The sequence below is a fragment of the Chrysochloris asiatica genome, unplaced genomic scaffold, assembly GCF_000296735.1.
Source record: "Chrysochloris asiatica unplaced genomic scaffold, ChrAsi1.0 scaffold00064, whole genome shotgun sequence".
NCBI lineage: Eukaryota > Metazoa > Chordata > Mammalia > Afrosoricida > Chrysochloridae > Chrysochloris > Chrysochloris asiatica.
The window spans coordinates 10,951,864-10,979,236 of NW_006408582.1; the positions used below are offsets into that span (position 1 = coordinate 10,951,864).

Sequence of the window (27,373 nt, forward strand, 5' to 3'; positions counted from 1 at the left end):
TGCTAACTGAAAGGTTGGGAGTTCAAGTCTACTCAAAGGCTTCTCAAAATAAAGGCCTGACAATCACTTCTAGAAAAATCAGTCATTGAAAACCAATTCAATTCCACTCTGACACTAAACGCACCAGCTGCTCCTTGAAAATCCTGTACTGATTGGATGAGTTGGAACCAACTTGACAGCACGTAACAACAACACATAGGTTGCCATGAGTCAAAATCAACTTGATGGCAACTGGCTTGTGGGTATGAATGCACATACAAGAAGGAGTAAAAAATTATCCACACTCTGGTTATATTAAAACACCCCTACTAACAGGGGGTCGGGGGAGATTCTTTGCTGGTTAGTGGGATGTGGGGTAGGGTGGGAATGAGGGGAGGGAGAGGAAAGTGGAGCACAAGGTACGGAATAGATACAAGATAGTTTCGGTGCTAGGAAGGCAGGGGTAACACACAGGAAGAGGGAGGGGAATAGAAGAACAAAGCAGATGGGAAAACAATTAGGCAGGTTTGCATAGGCTAAGTGGGACAGAGGTAAATAATGATGTATGCACAAACTTGAAACAATAGGGCTTTGGGATACAGGGATTGAGACATGGTTGGAATGGGGAAAAGGGGGGAAATAATGTTAAGATGCTTGGTTGTCTTTTGAATCTTGGTTTCCCTGGCATACTATTATAAAATACACACTTGAGGGGGAGAGAAAGGAATAGCCAGAAATATCACCATAAAAAGCTTGTAAATCTGTCTTCTGTCTATAACTGATTGGAATACCTAAAATGGGGCTACACTGTGCCCAATGAAAGAGGCTTCCTGTGGAGCCTCTGCATTACATAAGACCATAGGTAGAATCCTGAACCACATCCAGAATCTTCTGAGGTGGGATATTTCCACTTGAAAGGGCAAGCAGACCAGCCTGGAGCAGCTACAAGAACAGAAGATACTTCTTGAAAGAAAGACCAACAGGAAAACGAACAAAACAATACAGGCAGGACTGAGTACTAAAAGAACAAGCAAGTTGCTTGCCCAGGAGACATCAAGGCAAGTGGTCGGGTCCTGTCAGGGCAAACCTCCTTCCAAGACTAAGACTCAATGGGAATACAAGCTCTGATTGGTGACCACGTTCGTCACCGAAAAGGGGAAGTGAGGGAAAAACAGCAATGAAGCTGTGAGCTAAGCCCTACAACGTTCAATAGACTCCTGTGAACCTGGGTGGAGACCTGGTTGGCCAGCAGTGTGGAAAAACCGGGGACTCTTGGGCCCAGAGTCAGTGACATAGCCACAGAGGACTACAGTGGAGAGTGAAGCATCCAGCTGATAAGAAGAGAGGGCATATGCACAAGAATACCCACACTTGCAGATAATACCCACTTGACCTGGCTTCAATGACTGGATGATCAGAGCTCAACCAGAAGAAAGGAGAGGGAAAAAAAGAATACTCTGATACAATTTGATGAACTTGACCTACACCTATGGATGCAGTAGCTCAAAAGAGGGAACAAATCTTTACAGCAAGGATCACTTCCAACCCCTCCATACACAGAGTAGACAGGGATGGGCAACTTGGACATTAGCTACCCAAAATGGGGGGCTACAAAGGCAAGAAGTGACTGGCTTACAAGCTTTGAAGAGGGAGCCTAGATCCAGAGGGCATGGACAAAGGTAGAATCTCCAGTGAGTAGTATCCAATCTGTCTGGACGGGGCTGATGAAAGGAGATACAGGTCTCTTGTGATACAAATGTTATCAGGACTGATTGTGAGGGTTGGAAATGTAAAGGTAGATGTTTTGTAGCGAAAGGAGGAGAGTGATTGACTTTGCAATCTAGGAATGGAGGGGGACCATCAAGGGAGAAGAGTGGAGAACAGGACCCCACCCAGAGAAGTAGTGACACCAGAGATGGAGGCAGAGACGATGACATGGAGAGATGGTGCAGCTGGGGACTTTCGACCCAGAGAGGGAGAGGGGCTGTGTGCTGAAGACAGGGGGGCAGGCTGGCAGGGTATACCCTTTGGTTGGTGGATTATGCATGGAGGGGATGATAACCATGGCATTGGTAGATATATGATCAGATGAATATAAAGCTAATGTTCTCCATGTAAACTACCACATAATTCACAATAAAACATTAAAAAAAAAAAGTCATCCATAAGCTGGGAAAATGAAGTTTAGTTTTCTGGTACTCTCAGGGATTAGTATTGGAACACTATGAGGGAAAGAGTTCAACAATCAACAGTGCTCATTACAGTGAGACACTAGAGCAGCTGTGCATTGGAACTGTCAACCTTGTGGTTAATAGGCCAGTGCTTATCCTGAAGTCTGTGTGTGTGTGTATGCAAATACATTTCCCAGTGTATACTGTTTACTAGTGTTTATTAGAATAGTCAATTTGCTTCATGGAGAAGTTTATTTTATTGACTTGCATATTTTCACTCCCTGGGAAAACTTCAAAGCCAAAGGCCTAGTGAGTGATTCCCCTCTGTCTCTAGAATAATGTTTAATAACCTCACACAGAACACAATAAGGCTTCTCCTACCGCTCTCCATGCTGCCCCGTCATCCAGTTTTCTTACTTCTCAGCAGTCAAACACAAAAATTCTCTACTTCCCAAACTATGACATATTCTAAAATATCCCCAGGTCTTTGCAAATGGTCTTCCTTTTGTATGAAATGTCTGCAAAAAAACATGCATTGAGGAAGCTCCTATTTATACTTCAAGATCATTTCAAACTTTATTTCCTCTAGGAAGACTTCTGGTTCTTAGGCTAAGTCCAGGAGAAAATTTTTCAGTTTTTTTCTTTCGACTTAAAAAAAAACTTGCATCTTGAAGTCACTTATAGCTTTAATAATTGTTGAGCTACTGGAAGGGAAACATAGAAATCCTTCTCCTCTGGCGGTACCCCTCACCCTAATAATTTGTTTTTGGTTTTGACACATACCTCTATTTTGTTGTTGTTACATGCCTTCAAGTTGGTTCCAACCCATAGTGACCCTGCATAGGGTTTCCTAAGAGCAGCTGGTGAGTTTGAATTGCCAACCTTGTGGTTCAAACCAACTTTGCAGTCCAGCACATTAACCCACAGTGCCACACCAGGACTCCACATACCTCTACTGGAGCACATAGTGAGTAGAGGCACACTGGCTGTCTTGCCTGGCTGTTCTCATAGACTTGAGCCACTTGAGGGCAGAAACTGTATTTGGTTTTATGCTCCATCAGAGTGTTAGGCACCTTAATTAGATGCTCAATCAATGTTTGATGAAAGACTAAATGAATAAATTAATGGCTGGAAGAGAGAACTAGTAGCCCCTAAAGGAAGCTGATATTTATTAATCAATTTGTTTCATGGAGGTGTTTGCTTTGTTGCAAACTGTTGGTTATTTAAAGCAAGCTGTTGTAGTTCTTTACAAGTGCCATCGAGTTGGTTCCGAGTCACAGCAACCCTGTATAGCATTTCCAAGGAGCAGCTGGTGAGTCTGAACCGCCAATCTTGTGGTTCAAAATGACCTCGCAGTCCAGGGCTTTATCCCACAGTGCCACACAAGGACTCCAAGCTGATAGTGAGCTTAATCTAATTCACGTGCCAGGCTCTGGTCCACGTCCATCTTCCCCACCTTGTTTCTGTCATAGCCCAGTTAGTCAATGGTACCACTCATTACTTCACTCTACGCATTGCTACCTGAGGAAAAGGGTGAATATTCACTCAGCAAACACCATCAGCCTCTGAAAAGAACCAACCCATCCACTCATCCATCCATCACTCCAGAGATGTAATATTTGCTTGTCACATCACTGCTTGAATTAGGGGTATATTTTAGCATTTTGTGAATCATGACTTCCTAGGGCTAAAAGAAGAAATTCTTGTGTGTCTCCTAGTGCTCATGTATAAAAACTAGGAGTGGGATTCCTGAGTCATCAGGAATGACCATATTTAACCACATTCCAAAAAACCCACTTCTGATGAGAACAGAACAACAGGATATAACCTCATAGGTTTTCCAGGGCTGCAAATATTTATGGAAGCAGATTGCCACATTTTTCTCCCGGTGGATTTGAACCATTGATCTTTTAGTTAATACTGGCATGCTTTAACCACTGCATCACCAGGGATCCTTCTTTAACCATGCTAGATATTGTCTAAATGTTATACAAAGTAGTTGTTCCCATCAACAGTGGATAAGAATTGGGACATTTCACTTTTTTTTTTTCCTTCCTAATGCTGAGTAAAGGAGTTCTGGTAGCATAGTGGTTATGAATCGGGCTGCGAACTTTAAGGTCAGCAGTTTGAAACTACCAGCTGTTCCGCGGGAGAAAGATGAGGCTTTCTGCTCCTGTAAAGATTTATCGCCTCGGAAACCCTGTGCAGGGTCGATATGAGTCGGAACTGACTCCACGGCACATAACAACAACAACAATGCTGAGTAAGAAAGGGCAAGTACAGAAAGAGTTCATATAGCATGATTCCATTTATACAAAGTGAAAAAAATATGTGAAACTCCAGAATATATTTGTAAGGACATATGTCTGGTAAACTCTAAAAATCAGCAAGAGAAAAACAATCCTCAGACTTGGGGTACCTGATCAACCTTGAGAGCAGATTATGGAAAATGACAGAATTAGAGACCACGAAGTTTACATATAAAAAAGAAGTAAAGAAGGAAAAAGCCATAGCTTTTCAAAACCCAAGATCACCAATGCTGAGACATTTTAGCACTGTAAAACCAAACTTCCTCATCAGTAAACAGAGTGTTAGTGGTGCAAACAGCTACGCCCTAAGCAGCTAACTCACACGTTGGTGGTTTGAACCCACACTGTGGCTCTACAGGAGAAAGACCTGTTGTTTTGAAAGGGTAAAGATTAAAGCCAAGAAAATTTTATGAGGTCACTATAAATTGAGATTCTACTAGATGGCACGTAACAACAATAAATGGGGGATAAAAAGTGATACCTCTATGTCCTAAGAGTCCTGGGTGGTGCTGTTGGATAAGCACTGGACTGCTAACTGCAAGGTCACTGGCTCAAACCTTAACAGCTGCCCCTTGGAAACTCTATACAGGGTCACTATGAGTCAGAATCAACTTGACAGTACTTAACAACAACAAGATGTGCTTGAGTGTTGCAGGGTAAAATGAGGTGAGTATTGCTATGTCCTACCGCAAGTCTCACATATCTACAGGGACTTGATACATTAACTTTCTTTTCCCTTTCTTGGACCAACAAATCTGTTGTCATTCTCCATACAGGCCCAGCAACAAACAATTCCGTACAAACGGATTTGTTCCATTTAAAGTAAGTGCATGAATGAGAAACAGCCAGGTCTGTTTGTGAATAGTTACAGTTGCTTCTTACCTTTTGAGTCTGAAGAGTCCTCCCGTGACTTATAGAAGACAAGCTTTGGTCACGGTCTCAGTATAAATGGACATAAGCTAACCTCTCTGACCAGCAAAATCCCTTCTATAATTAATAGTTTATTAATGCTTTTCCATTTTGTATTTTTCAGAGTAAGTTCAATTGGCATCTACATTATTGCTATGATACTAGAAGCAATGCACAAACAACCCACAATCATTATGTTTCCCTTGGAATGCTGTGCTTCTCTGAGGCTCTGTGAAGTCTCTGTCTTCTCTCTCTTTTTCTCACTGATTGAGATGAGGGCTGCCTCTCTAAATCTTCATTGGGATAGACTGTTAAGACTTTGCTTCTTTGTATTTTTTTTATGCCGGGTTTTTAAAAATCTAAACATCAGGAACAGGGATGACAAAATAAACAGCATAGAATTATTTGGTGGAACTTTCTGCCAAGATAGAAATGTTTATCTGTACTGGGCGCTGTTTATCTGACACTATCCAAAGGTGATTACTGAGCACTTGAGATGTGGCTTGCATGACTGGGGCTCAACTTTTCATTTTATTACATTTTAATTCATTTAAATTTCACTCACTACATGTGGCCAGTAGCTACCATATCAACACAGATATAAGGCATTTAGAAGACTTCTTGTTGTATGAGGATGTTTTCATAGTGACCTTGTTTAGAATTTCCGAGGGGTGGCTGGTGAGTTTGAACTACCAACCATGCAGTTAAATCCAACCGTAGAGTCCAGTGCTTATCCAGGACTCCTTAAAAGACTTGACTATCAATGAATTAAGGGTTTAAATTGAGTATGTACTATCTGTCAATTATTTAACAGAAATTTCTTTGATACTGGTTATAAGTTGATTTTACAAACTTTTATTATATATTTTCTTTATTCTCCTTTGAACTAGAATCTAGAGAGGATAATCAACTAGCTGTTTAATAAATGCTATCTTCCTGGAATCTCCCTTGATAGTTCATAAAAGTACATTAATACTTTCTATATGTGGCACTGTAGCAGGATAAGCATTGGACTACCGACTGCAAGGCTGGTGGTTCAAATTCACCAGCTGCTCCTTAGAAGCCCTCTACTGGGTCTGTATAAGACAGAATCAAGTTGACAGCACTTACCAACAACAACAGTCTACTATAGGAGACACAGTTGTACAGTAACTAAGGCACTTGGCTACTACCCAAAAGCCCAGTGGTTCAAATCCACTACCTGCTCTGTGGGAGAAAGATAAAAAAAAGCCTGCTTCCGTAAAGACGTACAGCCACGGAAAACCAATGACACTGTGTGCTACCCTGTCCTACAGGGTCACTCTGAGATGGAACTGACACAGTGAAAGTGAGTATGGTTTGGTTTATAGTCTGCTATCGTACTTACTTCTTTCTGTTAAGTTGTTAAGTGCTGTTGAGTCAGTACTGACTCATAGCAATCCTGTATAGGCTTTCCGAAAATTTCAAATCTTTGTGGGAGAAGAAAGCCTTATCTTTCTCCTGTGGAGCAGCTGGTGGGCTCGAACCGCCAACCTTGCGGTTTGCAGTCTAGTGCTTATCCTATGGAACGATCGTCACGCTCTCCATAATACTTTTTAAAAATAACGTTTTATTATTTTACAACAAAACATTTATAAAATATAAAATATGTATTTTGTTGTTGTTAAAGTACCATGGAGTCAGTACTGACTCATAGTGACCCTGCACAACACGTCCAAAGCTGTAAATCTTTACTGGAGCAGAAAGCCTTACCTTTCTCCTGTGGAACTGCTGGTAGTTTCTAACTGCCGACCTTGAGGTTAACAGCCAGATTCGTAACCGTATGTTTTAAATAAGAATTATTCAAGTTCTTGTAATTATTCCTTTCAGACAGCCTTTTTCTGTGATAATGACAATAATAATAATGACAGCTAAAGGGTCTCTGGTAGCGTAGTGGTTACGAATTGGGCTGTAAACCGCAAGGTCAGCAGTTCGAAACTACCAGCTGCTCCGCGGGAGAAAGATGAAGCTTTCTACTCCCGTAAAGATTTACACCCTCGGAAACCCTGTACAGGGTCGCTATGAGTCGGTTCCGACTCCACGGCACATAACAACAACAACAACAGTCATATAGTTTTTATTATGACCAGGCATTGTTTCTGTTTATTTATTTTTACTATCATTTGTTTATTTCACACTTTGAAATATATACTACGATTGCTCCCATTTGGAAGACGAAGAAACCTAGACACAGAAGGAGCAAATGACCTGTCCAAGATCAAACAACTCTTAAGTGGCAGAGCTGGTACTTAAATCCAGGCTTTTGAGTCCAAATTGTGTTTAAGTGTTTACACAAAACAGATCGCACTGCTAAAATTTCCACTACAAACTCCGGCATGTTTTGTAATATACTATTTAGCAGCAGCAAATATTTCATCATGTGACTGCATCCTATAATTTAGTTAAACTGACTCCCACTCTTGGATATTTGGGGTATTCTCAGTATTACTTTGTTATGAATACAAGGAAAAACCCTCATATAAAAATTTTTGTGTATAGTTCTCACTGTTTACATAGACTTAGGTTCAATTTTTAGGAGTCAAATTACTGGGTTAAAGGGTCTGAATACATGAAAATGTTTGATATATCTTCTCAATCACCTCCCATAAATATTGCACCATATGTACTCCTTACAGCAGTATAGTATCTTACTTTCCCAAAACAAGAGTTATGTTACTGACAGAATTTTGTCATGTATTCTATGAAGCTCGAATGTTTTCTAGTTTAATTTTTATGCTTTTACTTTTCCATATGCATGAACCTTGAACTTTACTCTGCTGAGTCTAGTTACATGTCCAAATGGAAATACTACCTTTATTCTTTAGCTATTCATGATTCATAAAAGCAAACCCAATACTGACCCCTTTAAATACCCATCACCACCTGATCCTTGAGTTTACTTTCTACATAAACTGTTTTGACTATCTTAGGATTTCCCTAAAACAGAACCCTTGCCAGGTACCTAGCTCAAATCTTCTAAATGCCAAAGTAGCTAATCCTCTACACAGCATATGGGGTATAGAATTTCTATAGCAAGTCCCCTGGGTAGCTAATTCTTGCCTCAGGACATTCAGTAAGATGCCTTATATACTAAATGGTTCAAAGAATGAGAAGCTGCTAGTGGCTCTGAAATACGATGTTATATACTAAAAAGTTACAAATGATATTAAAGTATTACTGGAAGATCAAAATGAAGCTCCATTTGGATTAGTCAGCTGATTTTATGGAAAATTCCAGAATACTTGGGGAAAAAACAGGAAAGATGAGAATGAATGGGGCAAAATTCTTAAAGGAAACGTACCCTGTTCTTTGTTATACCTGTTTGGGCAGAAGCTTGGTCTCCTTCTTTGTCAGCATTATCCCTTTATTACCAGCATCTCTTGTTATATACAATACATAGAACAGATCCTTAGAGGTCTTTGTAGCTAACAAGGAAGGAAATGTAAGACTTCAAGAGTTTCACAGCTTTTGTTAATGAATATTTTGGTAAGTTTTACAAAATTAAAAAAAACCTGAAATGATTTTCATCCTATTTTAAAGACAAACAACAAAACTGCTGAAGGAGCTTTAGCTGTTTTATCAATATCAACTAGATAATCATCTGAAGATCAGAAAAAAAGAACCCAGCACCCAGTCTCAGAAGACATAGCTTCATATGGTCTAGGCCATGGGTCAAGTAAAGAAACCCAGGAGGGCCAAGCAGACAGCTCATTCTGCTATGAACTGTGTCATAACACCTACCGTTCTGAGTTAGTTTTGTGGAGCAAATGAGGGTGGCAATCTGAAAGCTATCTTTTGTGCTATCCTTGGTTGGAGTAAAGTTGGTCAGGTTTTTTGATGCCTGGAGTTCTTTTTCTTCCATTTCTACCTTGGTGCCAGGCAGGGTCAGGTAGAATTTTGCATCTTCCATTTTCTTGTTGTCACCCTGGGGGTAAAAACATGTCAGGAACATCAAATGATGACCAACATCTCTTACATTCAAATACAAAAAGGTTTTATCATAAACACAGTATTATAAAAAAAAAAAAGCATAAACAAAAAACTAAAGAAGCATGGTTTCATTAAATTACACTTCACATCCCTTACAGCTCTGAGACACTGTGACACCTTTCCACAGACGTTGAAATCAGAGCCCAGAAATAGTGAATTTATTGAATGAAAGTGGAATACGTTATGAGCTAGAAATCCCTGCTATAAGTAAGCAACTATACTAGAGAGTAATATTGGATTTTGTTTGCTGTAGGATAAGCCCTGGACTGCGGTCAGTTTGAACTATAAGGTCTTCAGGACAAGTCAACAGATGCTCATAGGAAACCCCATATACAGTCATCATGAGCCGGAATTAAAAACAATAAGAATATTTCACTGGGTTGATGAAGAAAGAAATAACATGTGATGCCTTCCAAAACAATTTACATGCTAAGGAGCCTGGTGGTGGTGGTGGCGGTGATGTGCCATGGAGTCGGTTCTGACTCATAGTGACCCTGTATAGGGTTTCTGAGGCTGTAAATCTTCCTGGGAGCAGAAAGCCTCAGTTTTCTCCCACGGAACAGCTTGTAGTTTCAAACTGCTGACCTTGAGATTAGCAGCCTGACTCGTAACTGCTATGCTTACAAGAGCACCTTAAGGAGCCTAAGTAAAGGCAAATATATACTGGGCAGATTCCGCACACAAAAAAGCTGCCAGCTGTGAAAAAAGTCCCCTGGATATTGCCAGAAAAGACAAGATCTTCCAGTAGCTATGCTGTACTCTAAAAACTCAGTAGAAGCTATGGCTCAGCAGCATTTAGAAGGGAAAAATGGGGATACAAATGTTAGGGGTGGAAATAATGCCCCTGGAGCACAGTAATGATATCTGAGTCAAAATGATATGAAAACCACACTCTAACCAACCCCCACCAGTGCAGCTATCTACACTGTAAGCAGGATGATGTAGAATAGAAGAGGAAAGGTTAGCCCCTTTACCATTCACTTGCTGGGAACACCTTTTGCAAAAGTGGGTGAGATGCTCATTAGAAGACTGAAGAATATGCAGCTCACTCTTTCCAGAATGGGGAGACCACAAAGCTTCCAGACATTATGGGGCAAACAAGCACAGCTCTATAGAAGTCTCTAATATATGTAACACATCCATCTAAAAAGGGTCTTCAAAGTCCATTTCAATAACTTTCAGCCATTCTCTGAGCCCCATTCTTTCATCCCCACCTTATAAATCACCAGATCATGTCGCCCGTCCTGCAGAGTGGTGCCATCTGGGTTCATCAGCTTCACGAAGGCCACCCCAAATGCCCTCTCTGATTTATCTCTGGCTGGAAAGACAGAACAAAATGTCTGAGAAGTACAGACCCCAGGAGGTGATGGCTGATCTCACATCTTACACTAGGGTTTGACTTTCACCTAGCTATAACAAACACAGCTCAGGAAGCAACAACATGCTACACATGCTGTTTCAAAAGAAATATTCCCACACTGAAGTCTTCTGTTATCCCCAATACACTCCTTCTCCAATGTTTCCTAGTGAATAAACCCAATCATCCATATCAGAACTGTGGGTCTTAATACCAACTTCCCACTCATGTCATTTTCATTCTCTGAATACCTTGGGAACCTGCTCCTTTCTCTCCATCCCTTCTATTCCTACCTATATTCTGGTCACTCATACCTCTTGCCCATATTTTTACAAAATTTCTGAACTGGTCTGTCTGTGTCTGTAGTCTATCCCATTCAAACTGTTCTCCATACTGTAGCCAGATGAGTTTTCCAAAATCAAATCTAATCATGTCATCTCCTCTGCTTGAAAATCCTGGATAACCTGTGGCCTGATCTCATCACAGACACAGCTCTGGGGTCAGCTGTGTGGCTCAGGTGTATGCTCACACTGGTGAGTGTAATCCACCGACCGCTTTCATACCACAATGTGTTTATCCATTCTCTCTCGATGGCAATTTGGGCCAGGAGGGACCTTCCAAAAGGTTGCAGAAAAATGGGATTAAAAATAATGGATTTTAGTGAATACCAGAATTATAAAGGCCAACAATGAATAAATAGGGATAAATTTGAAGGGTCTAATACAGAGCACATACAGACTACCAAACATTGTGAAAACTGCAAAAACAAAAGAAGACAAAATAGATGTTTGGGACATACTAAAAATTAAAAACTTAGTTGCATCAAAAGATTTCACCAAAAGAGTTAAAAAGAGAGCCCACCGAATGGGAAAAAATCTTTTGCAATGATACATCAGACAAGGGACTAATCTCTAAAATATACAGGAAACTACAACACCCTCTACAAGAAAAAGACAAATAATCCAATTAAAAAGTGGGTCCAGGACATGAACAGACACTTCACCAAGGAAGTGAACAGTGGGCAGCCAACAAACATGCAGAAATGTTTAAGATCACATTTCTTGAACATTGAAGTTGTCAAGGACTTCATTCTTCTTGGATCAACTATCAACACTTATGGAAGCAGCAGTCAAGAAATCAAAAAATGTACTGCATTAGGTAAATCTGCTACACAAGACCTTTTGAAAGTGTTGAAGAGCAAAGATATCAGCTTGAGGACTAAGGTGTGCCTGACCCAAGCCATGGTATTTTCAATAACCTCATATGCATGTGAAAGCTGGACAGTGAATAAGGAAGACCGTAGAAGAATTGATGCTTTTGAGTTATGGTGTTGGAGGAGATAATTGGGCTGCCAATAGAACCAATAGATCTGTATTGGAAGAAGTGCAGCCAGAGTGCTCCTTGGAGGCCAGGATGGCCAAACTTCATCTCTCATACTTTGAATATATTGTCAGGAGGGACCAGTCGCTGGAGAAGGGTATCATGTTTGGTAAAGTGGAGGGTCAGAGAAAAAGAGGAAGAACCCCAACGAGATGGATTGGCAAAGTGGCAGCATCGATGAGCTCAAGCATGGCAACAATAGTGAGGTTGGCCCAGGACCAGGCAGTGTTTCTTTCTGTTGTGCACAAGGTCACTATGAGTCACTATCGACTTGATGGCACCTAACAACAACAACCATTAGAGAGATTAAAATCAAAACAACAATGAGAAATCTCAGACCAGCAATAACAGTGAAGTTCAAAAAAAAGAAGAGGACGATAAATGCTGATGATGATGCAGAGAGACGGACCCTCCTACATTGATGGTGGGACTGCAAAATGGTCCAACCACTCTGGAAAACAGTATGGTGCTTCCTCAGAAAGTTGGAAATAGGAATACCTTATGATCCAGCAATTCCTCTACTTGGTATTTATCCACAAGAAATACGAGCCATATCACAAATAGATACATGCACACCAATATTCATAACAGCACTATTTATAATAGCAAAAAGATGGAGACAGCCTAAGTGCCTATCAATGGAAGAATGGATAAACAAACTTTGGTACATACACACAATGGTATATTATGCTACCTTGAAGAATAACAAGGAAGCTGCAAGCCACCGCATAACATGGATGAACCTTGATGACATTATGTTGAGTGAAATTAGTCAGTCACAAAAGGAGAAATACTGCATAGGACCATTATTGTAAAAGCTTAAGAAAAAAATACCCACACTAAAAGGGAAAAAAATAAAAATATTTTGCTGGTTACTGGGGTTTAGGGGATGGGGTGAGGGAGGGAGGGGAAGGTGGAGTACAGGGTAGGGAACAGACACATGATAGTTTGGGTGTTGCGGGCCAATACACAAGAAGGGGATGGGGAATGGAAGAACAAGGCAGATGGGAGAACTTCTAGGCAAGTTTGCATGGGCTAAGTGGGACAGAGATAAATAGTGATGTATGCTCAACCTTGGAACAACAAGGCTCTGGGATACAGGGATTGAGGAATGGTTTGAATGGGTACAAGAGTGGGAATAATGTTAAGATGCTTGACTGTCTTATGAATCTTGGTTTCCCTTTCCTACTACTATAAAATAGACACTTGAGGGGAAGAGAAAGGAATAGCCAGAAACATCACTACAGAGAGTTTGTAAGGCCGTCTTCAGCCTATAACTGATTGGAATGCCTAAAACGGGGCTAGAACTTGCCCAGTCAAAGAGGCTTCTTGCGGAGCCTTTGCAGTGCATAAGACAATAAGTGTAATCCTGATCCCCAACCAGAATCTTCTGAGGTGGGAAATTTCCACTGAAAAGACAAGCAGACCAGCTTGGAGCAGCTAGAGGAACAGAAGATACTTCTTATAAGAAAGACCAGCAGGAAAAACAAAGAACAATAAGGGCAGTCTAATTGACTACTAAAAGAACATGCAAGTTGTTCACCAGAGAGCCATCAAGGTAAACACTCAAGTCCCCTCAGGGCAAATCTCCTTCCAAGACTGAAACTCAAAGAGTATACATGAGCAGGCATGTAATCTTGCTGGTGACCACGTTGGTGTACCGATAAGAGAAAGTGGAGGGGAAAACAGCAATGAAGCTGTGAGCTAAGTCCAACCATGTTCAACAGACTTCTGTCAACCTAGATCATGATCTGGGTAGCCAGCAGTATAGCGAGACCTGGGGACTCCTGAGCCCATGGACAGGGACATAGTCACAGAGGACTTGAATGGAGAGTGAAATGTCCAGCTGATATGAAGTGAGGGGAGATGCACAAGAATGCCCATACTTGCATATAGTACCCAACTGACCTGGCTTTAATGGCTGGATGATCAGAACTTGACTAGAGGAGAAAAGAAGAGGAACAAGAGTGTAATCTGCTACAATTTGAAGCACTTGACCTACACTTATGGATGTAGTAGCTTAAAAGAGGGGATGAGTCTTTACAACAAGGAAGATTTCCACTCCCTTGACAGGGATGGGCAACTTAGATATTGGCTACCCAAAATGGGGGGCTACAAAGGCAAGAAGTAACTGGCTTACAAGTTTTCAAGAGGAAGCCTAGTTCCAGAGGGTGCAGAGGAAGGTAGAATCTCCACTGAGTGGTTTCTAACCTGTATAGACAGGGCTGATAAAAGGAGATGGGGATAAGACTCTTGTGGTTCAATAGTGATTCATTGTTATCAGTACTGATTGCGATTATTGCAAATATAAAGGTAGCTATTTTGCAACAAAAGGAGGTGAGTGGTCGATCTTGCAGTCCAGGAGTGGTGGACCCTGGGACCATCAAGGGAGAAGAGCGGAGTGGAGGACCCTATCTAGAGAAGCAGTGACCCCAGAGATGGAGACAGAGACGGAGCAGTTGGGGACTCTAGACTCAAGGAGGGAAAGGGGCTATGTGCTGGCAGCCAGGGGGCTGGCATGCAGGGTATACCCTTTGGTTGTTTGAATGATTATATATTCCTGAGTACTTTGGTGTACATCCAAAAAATAAAACAAAGAAAAACCCAGATGGTTTGACACCCCTGCTATATACTCCCTGATACCTGCTAGCTCACGCCGGTAGCACTTATCACAGTAACACTCTGAACTTAATTGCATGTTCTCTGTTCATCTTCCTCACTAGATCATGAGGCTCTTCAGGGTAATAGTGTATCCTATTTGCTGTCTTATGCCCAAGTTTTAGCCCACGACCTAGAACGTAGCTGGTGTTCAACGAATATGTGTTTTAGAATGATGGATTCAAATTTATACAGTGCTGAAGGAGAACAAATATATCTTCAGAAATTTTGTGATCAATCTGAAAAGAATGTATTTTCTTCTCTGTTCATGCTTCAGAGCAGTATTTCATGAAATGTGTTCTAAGACATGAAATAGCTCTTTCATTGAAAAGCATGGGTCTGTTCAATAATTTGAAGGAACAGGAGGTTAAACAAAAGTTGAAACTGTTTTCATGATCTAGGACTTCCCAGCAACACGGCAACATGCACTGGGAATCTCTAAGTGGGACATGTAACAAGCAGTTCTACTCACACTTACTTGACTGTGGAACCAGCCCTTTCCTTAGAGCACCTATTAGCATTTTCAGAACTTTGAGACTGTGCAGAATGCTTTCTGGAGAAACTATGATATGGAGTGGCAATGCGGATCTTGGAAGCTGATTTCCTTAGCACCAGTGAATTCTAAAATAAAGCTGCCCATTAAATTGGAAACTAGTGATGTGGCAGCTTTATTACAGAATTTTCTCTAGATCCACAAAAGTTCTACAGGCAAGAGCAAATATCTATCTATGGAAATATGTCACAGGTCTCCTAATACTTACATTCCTGTGATGACCTGTGTCGGAATGTGAATCTTATATGACAGCGTGTGACCTCTTCTATAGCAATGGATACCTGAATAAGAAGAAGGAATTTAATAGTATACACATATACATGTAAAACTTCATATTCATAGCTCATTCAAGAGCATTAGGTTCAATTTTAGAATATAGCACTAATTTCCTAAAGAGTAAAATTTGGCATAATATTTCATTCAAAGGACATTTTGCTATTTTCAAACCAAAATAATACCAGAATATTATCTTTTTAACAGTTTATTTGCAGTTTCTCAATAAGGGGATGTTACAAGCTTCTACTATTTTCTCATGTATGAACCAGAAAATATTCCAGAGGGAAAAGATGGCTACTTTGTGGTTAATATGGGACCTTCCAGACAACAAGGAGTTGTATACTGATACAGCAGCAGTTAGGTTCTACAAGGTATCCTTGTTTTTAAGTCCAACTGATAGCAGCTCTGTATAAGGCTTCTGAGGAGCGACTGGTGAGCTTGAACCATCGACCTTGTAGTTCAAACTGACATTGCAGTGCAGCGCATTAACCCACAGTGCCACATCAGGAATCCATAAAGAATCTGTGGGGTGTAACAAATGGTTAATGTGCTTAGCTGCTAAGCAAAAGGTTATTGGATCGAATTACCCAGAAGCGCCTTGGGAGAAAGTGATCTACTTTTACAATATCCGTCACTGAAAACCCTATGGAATAAAGTTCTTCTGTGGCATACATGGGGTTGCCATGAGTCAGAGTTGATGGTAAATGGTTTTAGAATAGAGGGAAAAGATAAAATACTGGGGGTAAGGAAGCTTTTTGCTACTTACATGCATAAAGGGAGCAGGGAAAAACAGGGCTATGAGGCATTAAAAGAGCGAAAAAGTCATGACGAATGTTAAATAAACTCTGGCACAATAATATACACTAGAATATTAAGCAAGTATATGAAGATATGATTCTGTTCAGCCTTGTAGTAGGTAGTTTTAAAAAACAAAATATAAAATTCTATAAATAGCATCATTTGAAACATACAAAGTACTCAAAATTGTAGAAAATGGTTACCTCTGAATTAACACAACTGGCTTGGTTTGGGTTTTGAATTGAGGTATCAATGCCACTTTTATGAGAGTTCTTTGAAGAGCTTTTATGATTTTGATAAAAATCAAAGAAAAAAGCTCATGAGTCTGGGTTCAGAAATGAGCTCCAGTTTAGTCTCTGGCGCTAAATAGCTGTAGATTATTGGGAAGTCACTTAACCCCTTTGAATCTTAGTTGCCTAACCAGAAAAAGGACATTACAAAACTATATTATTATCTCGGGAGGCCTGGTGTAGCACTGTGGGTTAATGCACTAGACCGCAAGGTCGGTTTGAACCACAACATTGGCAGCTCAAGCTCACCAGCCACTCTTCAGAAACCCTATACAGGGTCTTTATGGGTCAGAACTGACTAGACAGCACTTAACAATAACAACTACAACTATGTAGACCAAGTGAGGCTGTGGTTCTGAAAAGTGCTTTGAATTCGCAATTGTTGTTGTTGGTAAGTACCACTAAGTCAGTTCAGTCATAGTATGACCCTGTGTGGAGTGTTTCCGAGGCTTTAAATGTTTGTGGGAACACAGAGTCTCATCTTTCTCCCATGGACTGGCTGGTCAGCTCAAACCGTCAACCTTGTAGCTTATTGTCAAGAATGAACCACTGCACTCCCTGAATTTGCAGTTTAATTTAAATTTGCAATTTAAATTAAAAGCAATGTGTAAATTAAAAAGTAGGTCAGAGGCCAAGCAAAAAAAAATTCCAGGAAACGATTTGCAGAACACAACAGTGTCAATATTTCCATTTGGTTTTAGATTATCAGGACAGCCTAGTTCCATTAGTAAGCCACTAGTTTCTTGATTCAAATGCCTACACATTCATTAATGAAAATGTTGAGAACTCTGAGCTTATTCAAGATAAGTTATCTTACACAGAATCATCACTATGAATGCATTTCTTATTGCCTGCCACAATCTTATCTAAAAGATTAGAATAAAGTAGGAATACTTGTGACTCAAAGGAAGATCAGGATCTCAACGAGGTTCACCATGTAGCAGGGTTACCAACAGTGAGGTCTCACCTTGACAGTCTCGTACCAACAGGGCTGCTTGACTTGGTAGTAGACTACTGACTTGTACTCTGAAATGCCTTCATAGCCAGCACCAGGATGAACTGCTTTCTTTGGAGGAGAAAAAAATCAGGAGGAAATAATATTATCAAGAAGAGCAAGACTGCCCCACACATCAGTTGCGTTTGTGCCAAACACTGCATATATACACTGATTAAATGCAGAGGTAAAGAGCAGAGCAAGATTGATTTCTATCACTTTATACCACAATTTGAAGAAAATGACTTCTTCCTAGTACACTCTGCTTTGAGGACTTGGTGTATAGCTGTAACTTGTTCACTAAAACTTAGGGCTGAATCTTTTCCTAGTAGTGCCCACTTAATTCAGGAGAATCAAGTCTTGGTTGGGCACTTTCAAGAGAGTTAGAAAAACTATGATGTAGCCAAGCAGAAGTGTACTTGGAATGAGCTCATAGAGCTTGGAGTTCTAGTTCAAAGCACAAATCAATCATGCCCATGCTGTAGCCCACAGCACTGTTACTGAATACAACTTGACTTGGAAAATTGTTTGGATATGTGTTTCCTTCCGAGTTTACAAAATCCTTGAGGGAAGTGGTGGGATTTGAGCTTAAGTACTTGTGCACGGGAGGCACTCATGCGGTTTACTTTATGGAGGCCATGATTCTTGGATTCCAAAGAAGCTCACTTAGGCTCATACAAGAGGAGTCAGATTTCAGCTGAAGCAACAGAGGCTTCCTGTAACCATTTCCTATCTATCTTTCTCTTTGGTATCAAAACACTGCACTTGTTTCTTCTCTCTATGAACAGGACACTGCAGCTGAACTGGAGGTCAGGAAACCGAGAGCCATTTCCAGCTCTTCCACAGACTCCTGTGTTAACCATTTTGGGCTGCAGTCTCCTGGTTATTATGATGGTTGTTGATCTCTAACCAAGATCTCTTCCAGTGTAAGAATTCTACAGTGGGCACGTTTCCTATGGCTCTGCTTAAACAGGAGAAGGAAGTATGCTTTCAACTACCTCCCCTGCACTCATGTCTTTGCATTCAAGCTTGGGAGGATCTTATCAAGCTGGAAAGTAGCTAAGTATGAAGGGACTTCAAAATGTTTGTGGTCAAATGGAATGAAACAATGATGGAATTTACACACACTTTCTGAAGCCCCTTTGTAACTTGAAAATTATAAAAACCCTCTGCAACATAACCTTATATATAAAATCATTAGTGATTTAAGATATTTCTTTGCTGTTGTCATTGTTAAGGGCCACTGAGTTGATTCCAACTCATAGTGACCCTGTATAGGGTTTCCAAAGAACAGTTGGTGGCTTTGAACTGTCGACCTTGTGGTTCACAGTCCAGTGCTGATCCTACAGTGCCACACCAGTTAGTGACTTAAGATGTATTTCTTAACATGGAGTAAATGTGAAAATAAAAATCTAAATGAGGTAATTAGCAAAAATAGTAAGTGATAAACACAATTTAACAGATTTCATATATCTTCCTTATGAACAACTAACCATACCATAACTTAGAGAAAAATTACTATCAATCAGATCGAAAAGTACATTGCTATTGTAAAGGAGTGCCTGGGGGCAGTAGCATTTGTGGGCAATGCCACATACCTCTAAGAGCTTGCCATCCTCATCACACACAGACAAGGTCACCTCTACATTCTTCGGCGTCTTCTTTTTCCCTTTGTCAAACTCTCCATGAATCAGGGTGACGTAAATATCATTGCGAACATCTCCTACAAAATAACACCCCATTCTAAGTGTGGCTGAGAGATGTCATTTTTAAGTTGCAAGATACAGTAAGACTTTTTTTTTTTTTAAGTTAAGTAAAATATGAAATAGTCTGACTTTATAATGAACATACAGCAAAAGTCTTTTGTAAGTCTTTGTTGTTGGTGTTAAGTGCCCTGCCCTTGAGTCAGTTCTGACTCATGTTGTTGTTGTTGTTATGTGCCGTGGAGTCAGTTCTGACTCATAGCGACCCTGTACAGGGTTTCCAAAGCTGTAAATCTTTATGGAAGCAGAAAGCCTCATCTTTCTCCCGCAGAGCAGCTGGTAGTTTCGAACTGCTGACCTTGCAGTTTGCAGCCTGATTCGTAACCACTATGCTACCAGAGCTCCTTCAGTTCCAACTCATAGTGGCCCTCATATAGGGTTTCCAAGGAGTGGCCAATGGGTTTGAACAACAAACCTTGTGGTTAGCAGTCTATAGCATCACACCAGGTCTCTGCCTTTCCATACTCACCAAGATTTCATTGAAGTAGTTTGTTTTTTTAATTCTTTTCAATATTCGTTGAACTCTTCAATGTTTTATACTACCTACTAATAACTGTTGTGGTTCAAACCTACCAACCACTCCTTGGAAATCCTACACAGGGCCACTAGGGGTCGGAACCGATTCAATAACAATAACAAGTAAAACACTAAGTACACAATATGTTGTCCCTAGGAGAGTGCTGGTGTGCCGCTGTGGACTAATGCATCAGACTGCAAAGTCGTTTGAAATGCAAAGTCAGCAGTTCACCAGCTGCTCCTTGGAAACCCTATACAGGGTTGCTATGGGTCAGGATCGACTCAACAGCACTTAACAACAACAAGTAGTGTAGTGGGTTGCAAGTAGGGCTGCTAACTGCAAGGTCAGCAGTTTGAATCTACCAGAGCTGCTCTACGGGAGAAGGATGAGGTTTTCTGCTCCTGCAAAGGTAACAGCCTCAGAAACCTTATTCAGGGTCGCTATGAGTCGGAACCCACTCCACAGCATGTAACCACCACCTCACCACCAGTAAAGATCGATTTATAAATAATGTCCTGGGGAGTGTGATATATTAGCTCACTTGTTAATAATGAAAGTTAATGTGATTCCTGGTATGATGCTCTAGGACAAGCACTGGGTTGCTAACCGCAAGCTTGGAAGTTCAAACCCACCAGCTGCTCCTTGGAAAACCGATAAAGGGTCACCAGGAGTCAAAACCAACTCGACAGCACGTAATTAAAAATAACATCAATGTTGCCTGCACCAGTCTGTGGAGAACAATATCGTGCATGGTGAAGTGGAGGGAGAGGTATAAAAGAAGACCCCCTACTAGATGCATTGGCACAGTGGCAACAACAATGGGCTCAAGTGTAACAAGAATTGTGGGGATGGCACAGGACCAGGCAGTGTTTCATTCCGCTGTGCATAGTGTCACGCTATGGGTCGGAAATGACTTGGTGACACCCAACAACAATAACAATGGCAATGTTTACTGCATTCTTACTGTGTGGCAGGCACTGTTCAAAATCTTCTATGCATGAATGTAATCCTCTTAACAATCTGATGAGACTGATGCTGTTTCTGAAAGTCCACAGAGAGTACTTTATGTTCAAATCAGTCTGTTTTTACATCAGAATAATTAATACTTTTCTTTTTGTTGTTGTTAGCCAGTCAAAACTCTTTTAAATTAATTCATTAATTAACGTCTAGTACTCATAATGAAAGAAAAATTTAAATTTTATTCAGGTGTATAAAAGGAAACTAGAAAAAAACCAAAAAGCAGATCAAGTTCCTCATTGGGAAGACTCAGTGTTGTACAAATGACTCCAGAAGCTCTATTAGGACTGAATTTCCTCCCGTGTAAAAATTTAACCCTTACTGATCTACAAAATACATAGGGCCATAAATTTAGATAGTAATATTCATTTTATCTAATTTTGAAAAAATTAAGTAACAGCTACAGTTGTGGTGAAAAAAAAAGAGGGGGAGTGCCTACTTATATATGACAGTTAGAAATCCTAATATAATTTTTGATCACTGTGTTAAGAACTGTAACTGATTCCTGAAGTCCACTGGCAAAATCTGTCCCAAAGAATTAAAAATGTGGCTAATGATTTACTAATAGGGCTATTCATATGGCATTGTTTATAACAGCGAAAACTTGTCAGTAGCCTAGATTTCTAATCGTAAGGATTTGGATGAATGAATTTTGGTACAATCAGATAATGGGCTAACAGTCACGTATTCTTTTAACATAACTGACTGGGCAACTAGTCTGTCCTTAGTTCTACACTATGTATTTGCAAGATGGTGTGAACCATGTACCAGTCTTGCTCTCAGACAGCTCAGTGTCTAGTGGGGAAGAGAAACAGTAGCCAATTCAATTCACATTACAAATGAAGGAATAAAGTCAGACTAAACAAAAGCAGAGCTCAACAACATTTGCTGGAAGATATGAAAAGCCTTCCTTTGAGCTTATATTGGAGCAATGAAAGTAACAGGCAACAGGAGCAACATGTTCACAGGCCTAGATGTTGAAGAAAATATAACTAGCATCCTCACAGTGAGAAGGACTGTGAGATGAGGTTACAGATATAGAAACAAAGCCAAATCATCCTGAAGTTGGCAGGTGAAGGCAGTCAATGTAATGTTTTAAACAGGTGGAGGAATGGGACACAATGTGGTGTGTTTCAGTTAAAGATCTTTTGTGCTTGAGTCTGGAAAGAGAGTATGAGGTAAGAAACAGCAGAAAGAATTATGACTTTGTCTAAGGAAGAGGAGACAGTAGCCAGGACTCATAAACTGGAAATGGAAATGGAAGGAAGAAAATGGATTTGAGAGGTCTTTCAAAGGGAATATTGACAGATTTTATGCACTAATTTTGTTGAGGTATAAGGGAGGTGTCATGTAAGCTTGTCATGCATCTCTGTGCAGCTGGGAAGATGTTAGTGCTGTTTATTGTCTTAGATAAAACACTAGAGGAGGACCTGGTCTAGATGCATGGGATTCTGAGTTACAAGTAGAGATGGTAAATAAAGAGAGAAACAAAAAGAAGGATCCAGACAAAGAGGGTGGAATAGTATCTACTAAATCCAGAGATAAGAAACAGTTGGATATGTGGCCCTGGAATTCAGAGGCGGGGTGTCTGGGCTAGACTTAGGGATTTGGCGGCAACTGCCAGACATAAGCCAAATAAGTAGGTAAGTCCATTTAAGGAGAAAATATAGATGAGAAGGAAAAGAGCATTCTTAATGAAATAGTAACATTTAAAGGCAAGGAAGAAAAAGACAAGACAACAACTGAGATCTAGGAGTGGCCCAGAGAAGTACAGGAGGGTGTGGTGATAAGGGAGGGAAATATTTCAAGAAGGGCGTAGTCAACAGTTTCTAATGTTGCTTAGAGGTGAGAGATCACTCTACTAAAAAAAAAATATCCATTTACTCCTGGATTGACTCATAGGTCTGTCTTTGCTCTAGAGAACAATGGGGTAGGCAGATAGAATGGAATGTTGCCTTCAAGTCAGTTCCCATATATCCAACACAATGAAACACTGCCTAATCCAGCTCCATCCTCAAAATCTTTGCTGGGTTTGAGACCATTGTTACATTCTGGCTGTACTTCTTCCAAGACAGATCTGTTCAATCTTTAGACAATATACTACATACTCAATATTCTTCACCAAGACCGTAATTCAAATGCAACAATTTTTCTCCAGTTTTCCTTATTCACTGTCCAGCTTTCACATGACTATAAAAGAACTGAAAATACCATTGCTTGTATCAGGTACAACTTAGTCAGTCCTCAAAGTCACACTTTGCTCTGTAACACTTTAAAGAGATCTTCTGCAGCAGAAATTATCGAAGATACGTCCTTTAATTTCCTGACTGCTGCTTTCATGAGCATTGATTATGGATCCAAGTGAAATGAAATCCTTAATAACTTCAACTCTTTCTCCATTTATCATTATGTTCTTTACTGTGAGGCTTTTGCTTTCTTTACAGTGAATTGTAATCCATAGGGAAGGCTAGCCTTTGATCTTCATCAGTAAGTGCTTCAAATACTCTTCACTTTGAGCAGGCGTGGTTGTGTCATCTGCATATTGCACATTGCTAAAAGAACCAACAGATCCGTGTTGGAAGAAGTGCAACCAGAGTGTTCCTTGGAGGTCAGGATGGCCAAACTTCATCTCTCACACTTAAGACATATTGTCAGGAGGGACCAGTCACTGGAAAAGGTTATCATGTTTAGTAAGGTGGAGGGTCAGAGAAAACGAGGAAGACCCCCAACGAGATGGATTGGCCAAGTGGCAGCATCAATGGACTCAAGTGTGGCAACAGTAGTGAGGTTGGCCCAGGATCGGGAAGTGTTTCGTTCTGCTGTGCATCAGGTCGCTATGAGTCGGTGCTGACTCGATGGAACCTAACAACAACAACAATCAGCCTTCATCTAATCCTGAGGCCAAGTTCCTCTTCATAGTTCCCCCCACTCACTGCTATCAAGTAGATTCCAACTCATAGCGACCCTGTAGTGTTTCCGAGGCTAGAAGTCTTTATGGGAACAGAAAGCCTCATCTTTCTCCTGCAGAGTTGTTGGTGGGTTTACACTGCAAATCTTGAGGTTAACAGTCTAGTGCTTACCATACAGCATCACTAGGGCTCCTTTCATATAGCCCAGCTTCTCTGATATCTGTTCAGCACAGAGATTGAATAACTATGATAAAAGCATACAACCTTGACAAGTACCTTTCCTGATTTTAAACCATGCACTATTACCCTGTTCTGCTCTAGCAATTGCCTCTTGGTTTATGTGTAGGCTCCACAGAGCATAATTAAGTGTGCTGGAATTTCCGTGCTTCACAATGTTATTCATAGTTTATTATGAGCCACACAATTGAATGCCTTTGAATAGAAAACACAGGTAAACATCTTTCTTTGCCAAGATGCATCCAACATTAGTAATGACATCCCTTGTTCCATGGAAGGGTGACTGACAGGTGCAAAAACAGAGATGGCAAGTAGATATACTAACAGAGTCTGCAGAAAGAGAGGGTGGTGCCTTAACTAGAGATTAAAAATAAAAAAATAAAAATGGGGCAGCAAAAAGATATAAGAGGTGACCAGAACATATTTAAATAGTAATACAAAGGAGCAATAAAGGCAAGAAGAGTATATGGTCAAGGTATGTAGTTCTCAAACTTGGCTGATTACCAGCATCACGTAGGAAGCCAGGAACTTAAAAAAAAGAAAATTAGAATCACTAGAGGAATGAGAATCTGTGTTACAAATTTCCTAAGAGATAAGCAAATCAAAATACTAACATTTGGAAACCATTCTTCTAATGACTTTAAAGTCTGTTATACTTCTAGACTTCGCCTTCTATGAACCAATCCCTAAGGATCAGAAAAAATCTTCAGATTCTTTGTCCAGTCAGACTCAAAAGATGAATTAACCTTGCTCAAGCATAAGCTGATCTATTTCATTTTTCTCAAAACTATGGAATAGATCATCAGTTGCTCATATGTAAATTCAGGGATCAAACTTCCTTGACACAGGGACAGATCACTGTGACGCTGGAGGAACGACAGAAGGGCAAAAGCACCAGAACTAAGAGCCAGAGGATGAGACAGAGTGGTGTGTTTCTCACTTCATAGAGCAAGTAAAACTGAATGATTTGGGGAAGGAGGCTTGTTACAGAGTGGGGTGCCTCTAGGCACTTAATGGGAGGGGCTATGGTTGGTTGACTTATGGAGCTAGAGCAAAGTGCTTTCAGGCTAAGGCTTACAATAGAGTGGTGTGTCCTGTGGGCATTTATCAGCAGCCCTAAAAGAGTTTCCTAACACTGGCCTGTGGACACAGCTAATGAGCACTGTCCTGACTTGGACCATTTTTGACTTCTCTAATGAAGTCCACAAGGAGCTCTGGTAGTGTAGTGGTTACGATTAGGGCTGTGAACCTCAAGGGAAGCAGTTAGAAACTACCAACTGTTCTGTGGGAGAAAGATGAGGCTTTCTGCTTCTGTAAAGATTTACAGCCTTGGAAACCCTGTGCAGGGTCACTATGAGTTGGAACCGACTCCACGGCACATAACAACAACAACAACAACAATAAAGTCCATAACTATAAGTATGGTGTCTCAGTGCTGTGTGGCCACTGCGAAGAACTGTCGAACCCACATACGAAGGAAAGAGTGCCATGGGAGGGTTAGTTGTTGCCACATTTTTTACCAGTATTTATAAAATCCCTTGAGGGAATGATTTCCTTTCACCAACATGTTGTTATTAAGTGCTGTCAAGTCGGTTCTGATCCATAGCAACCCTGTAAAGGGTTTTTGAGAACCAGCTGCTGAGCTTGATCCACAGACTTTGCAGTCCAAACTGACACTGTAGTCAGTCCAGGATGCTAACACACAACGCCAAACCAGGACTCCTTTTGTTAATATAGAGACTAAGACAATAAATGGGTGAAGTTGGAGAATTCGAGAGAACAGTATGCAGAACACCAAGATTAAATGAAGAAATCACAGAATATTTATAGTCCTGTTACTACAATGCAGAGAGCCAGGAACACAGTCAGAACTTAAACAATGGAGCAAAAAGTCCACCTGTGTTTGAACCAAGCCTTGAAAGGAGCTCATACAGCAGCTAGAGATGGAATCATGGGAAAAGGCATGTGCCGATTAAGTTCCTATTGGGGGGCAGAGAATCCTGTGATATCATTAGCTTTCTTAACAAAAGGGCTAAGGAAAATTTGGAAGGGATCTGTGCAGAAGAATACAAAGAAAGAGAGTCTGAGGAGACAATTCTGAGTTATATTTAAAAGCAGTATCTTGGATCTGTATGCTATAGGATAAGCACTGGACTGTTAACGGCGAGGCTGATGGTTCAAACCCACCAACCTATACAGGAAACCCTGTACAGGGTCGCTATGAGTCAAGATTGACTTATCAACAACTTGTCTGGGGAGGAGCTTTTCAGAGTACTGCAAACACGTTTGTATCTCCTACTGTCTTACCCTAGTTAAACGCAAACATGAAAAGAAACTTAAGAAGAAAACATGTGTCTTCAACTGTCCTGTTAAACCAAGGCTGGAAGGACTAGAGGAAGCAGAATAGGTGAGTCAACCAAGGTGTTTACCTGGCAGTATTATCTCAGGAAAACCCATTTTTCGGGCTACAGATGTTGATCTGTCAACTAAGTGTGAAAAATTCTTCTGAACCTGCTTCAGGTCACCTGGCAATAGCTTCAAGGACACCCACAGTCCTTCAAAGAAATAAAAGATAAATTTTTAGTTCTCTGTATTTAAAAAAAAAAAAAGAGAGAAAAATACATAAATGTTGAGAAAAATATATTCTCTGTATAATGACAACTAAATACCTTATTATAAAGATTTAAATTCTCCCTATGTTAATGACACATCAATTTGAAAAGATACCAACAGCCAAAAAATTTTAGGAGAAAAAAACTACTGATAAGCTATATTATAAAACTGTAATAACGTATGTGATGCTAGTGGTAGAAGAGATACGTAAATCAATGGAAAACAATTGTGATTAAGTTCTAAATACTATAAATTACACTAATTTAATATATGGTGAAGGAGATAATAAATAATGAAAAAAGAAGCAATAATTTCATAAATATGCTGGGATAATTGTTACTTAAAACATGATCAATTTAACGTCTCATCTGACATACTTCAGTAAATTAAATTCCTAATAAAAAATTAATAGAAAAAGAGACAGGAAAGTAAAATACAAAATGTGGTTAGCTATTAAATCAGAGAAAGGACCAATTTTCTAAGCAGAGAATCAAATGATGAAATTACGAAAGTGAAAAATTAGCTATATGCAAACTGAAAGCTCTGATATACATTAAACATGCATATTATGTTACAAAGTGAAGAAATAATTATAAGAATTTATGAAAGAAAAATGTTATTATCACAATAAAGAA

General features: G+C 40.2%; 1 protein-coding gene across 1 annotated transcript in view; it reads right to left on the bottom strand.

Annotated features, from left to right (window-relative positions):
• The window catches only part of DOCK5 (dedicator of cytokinesis 5), a 289,956-nt gene that overhangs the window by 96,630 nt on the left and 165,953 nt on the right, over positions 1–27,373 (bottom strand). Inside the window, 6 exon segments of the mRNA XM_006864377.1 lie at positions 9,128–9,311; positions 10,591–10,694; positions 15,533–15,605; positions 17,656–17,754; positions 19,281–19,405; positions 26,555–26,680. Of these exon segments, the coding sequence (XP_006864439.1) occupies positions 9,128–9,311; positions 10,591–10,694; positions 15,533–15,605; positions 17,656–17,754; positions 19,281–19,405; positions 26,555–26,680 (711 nt within the window).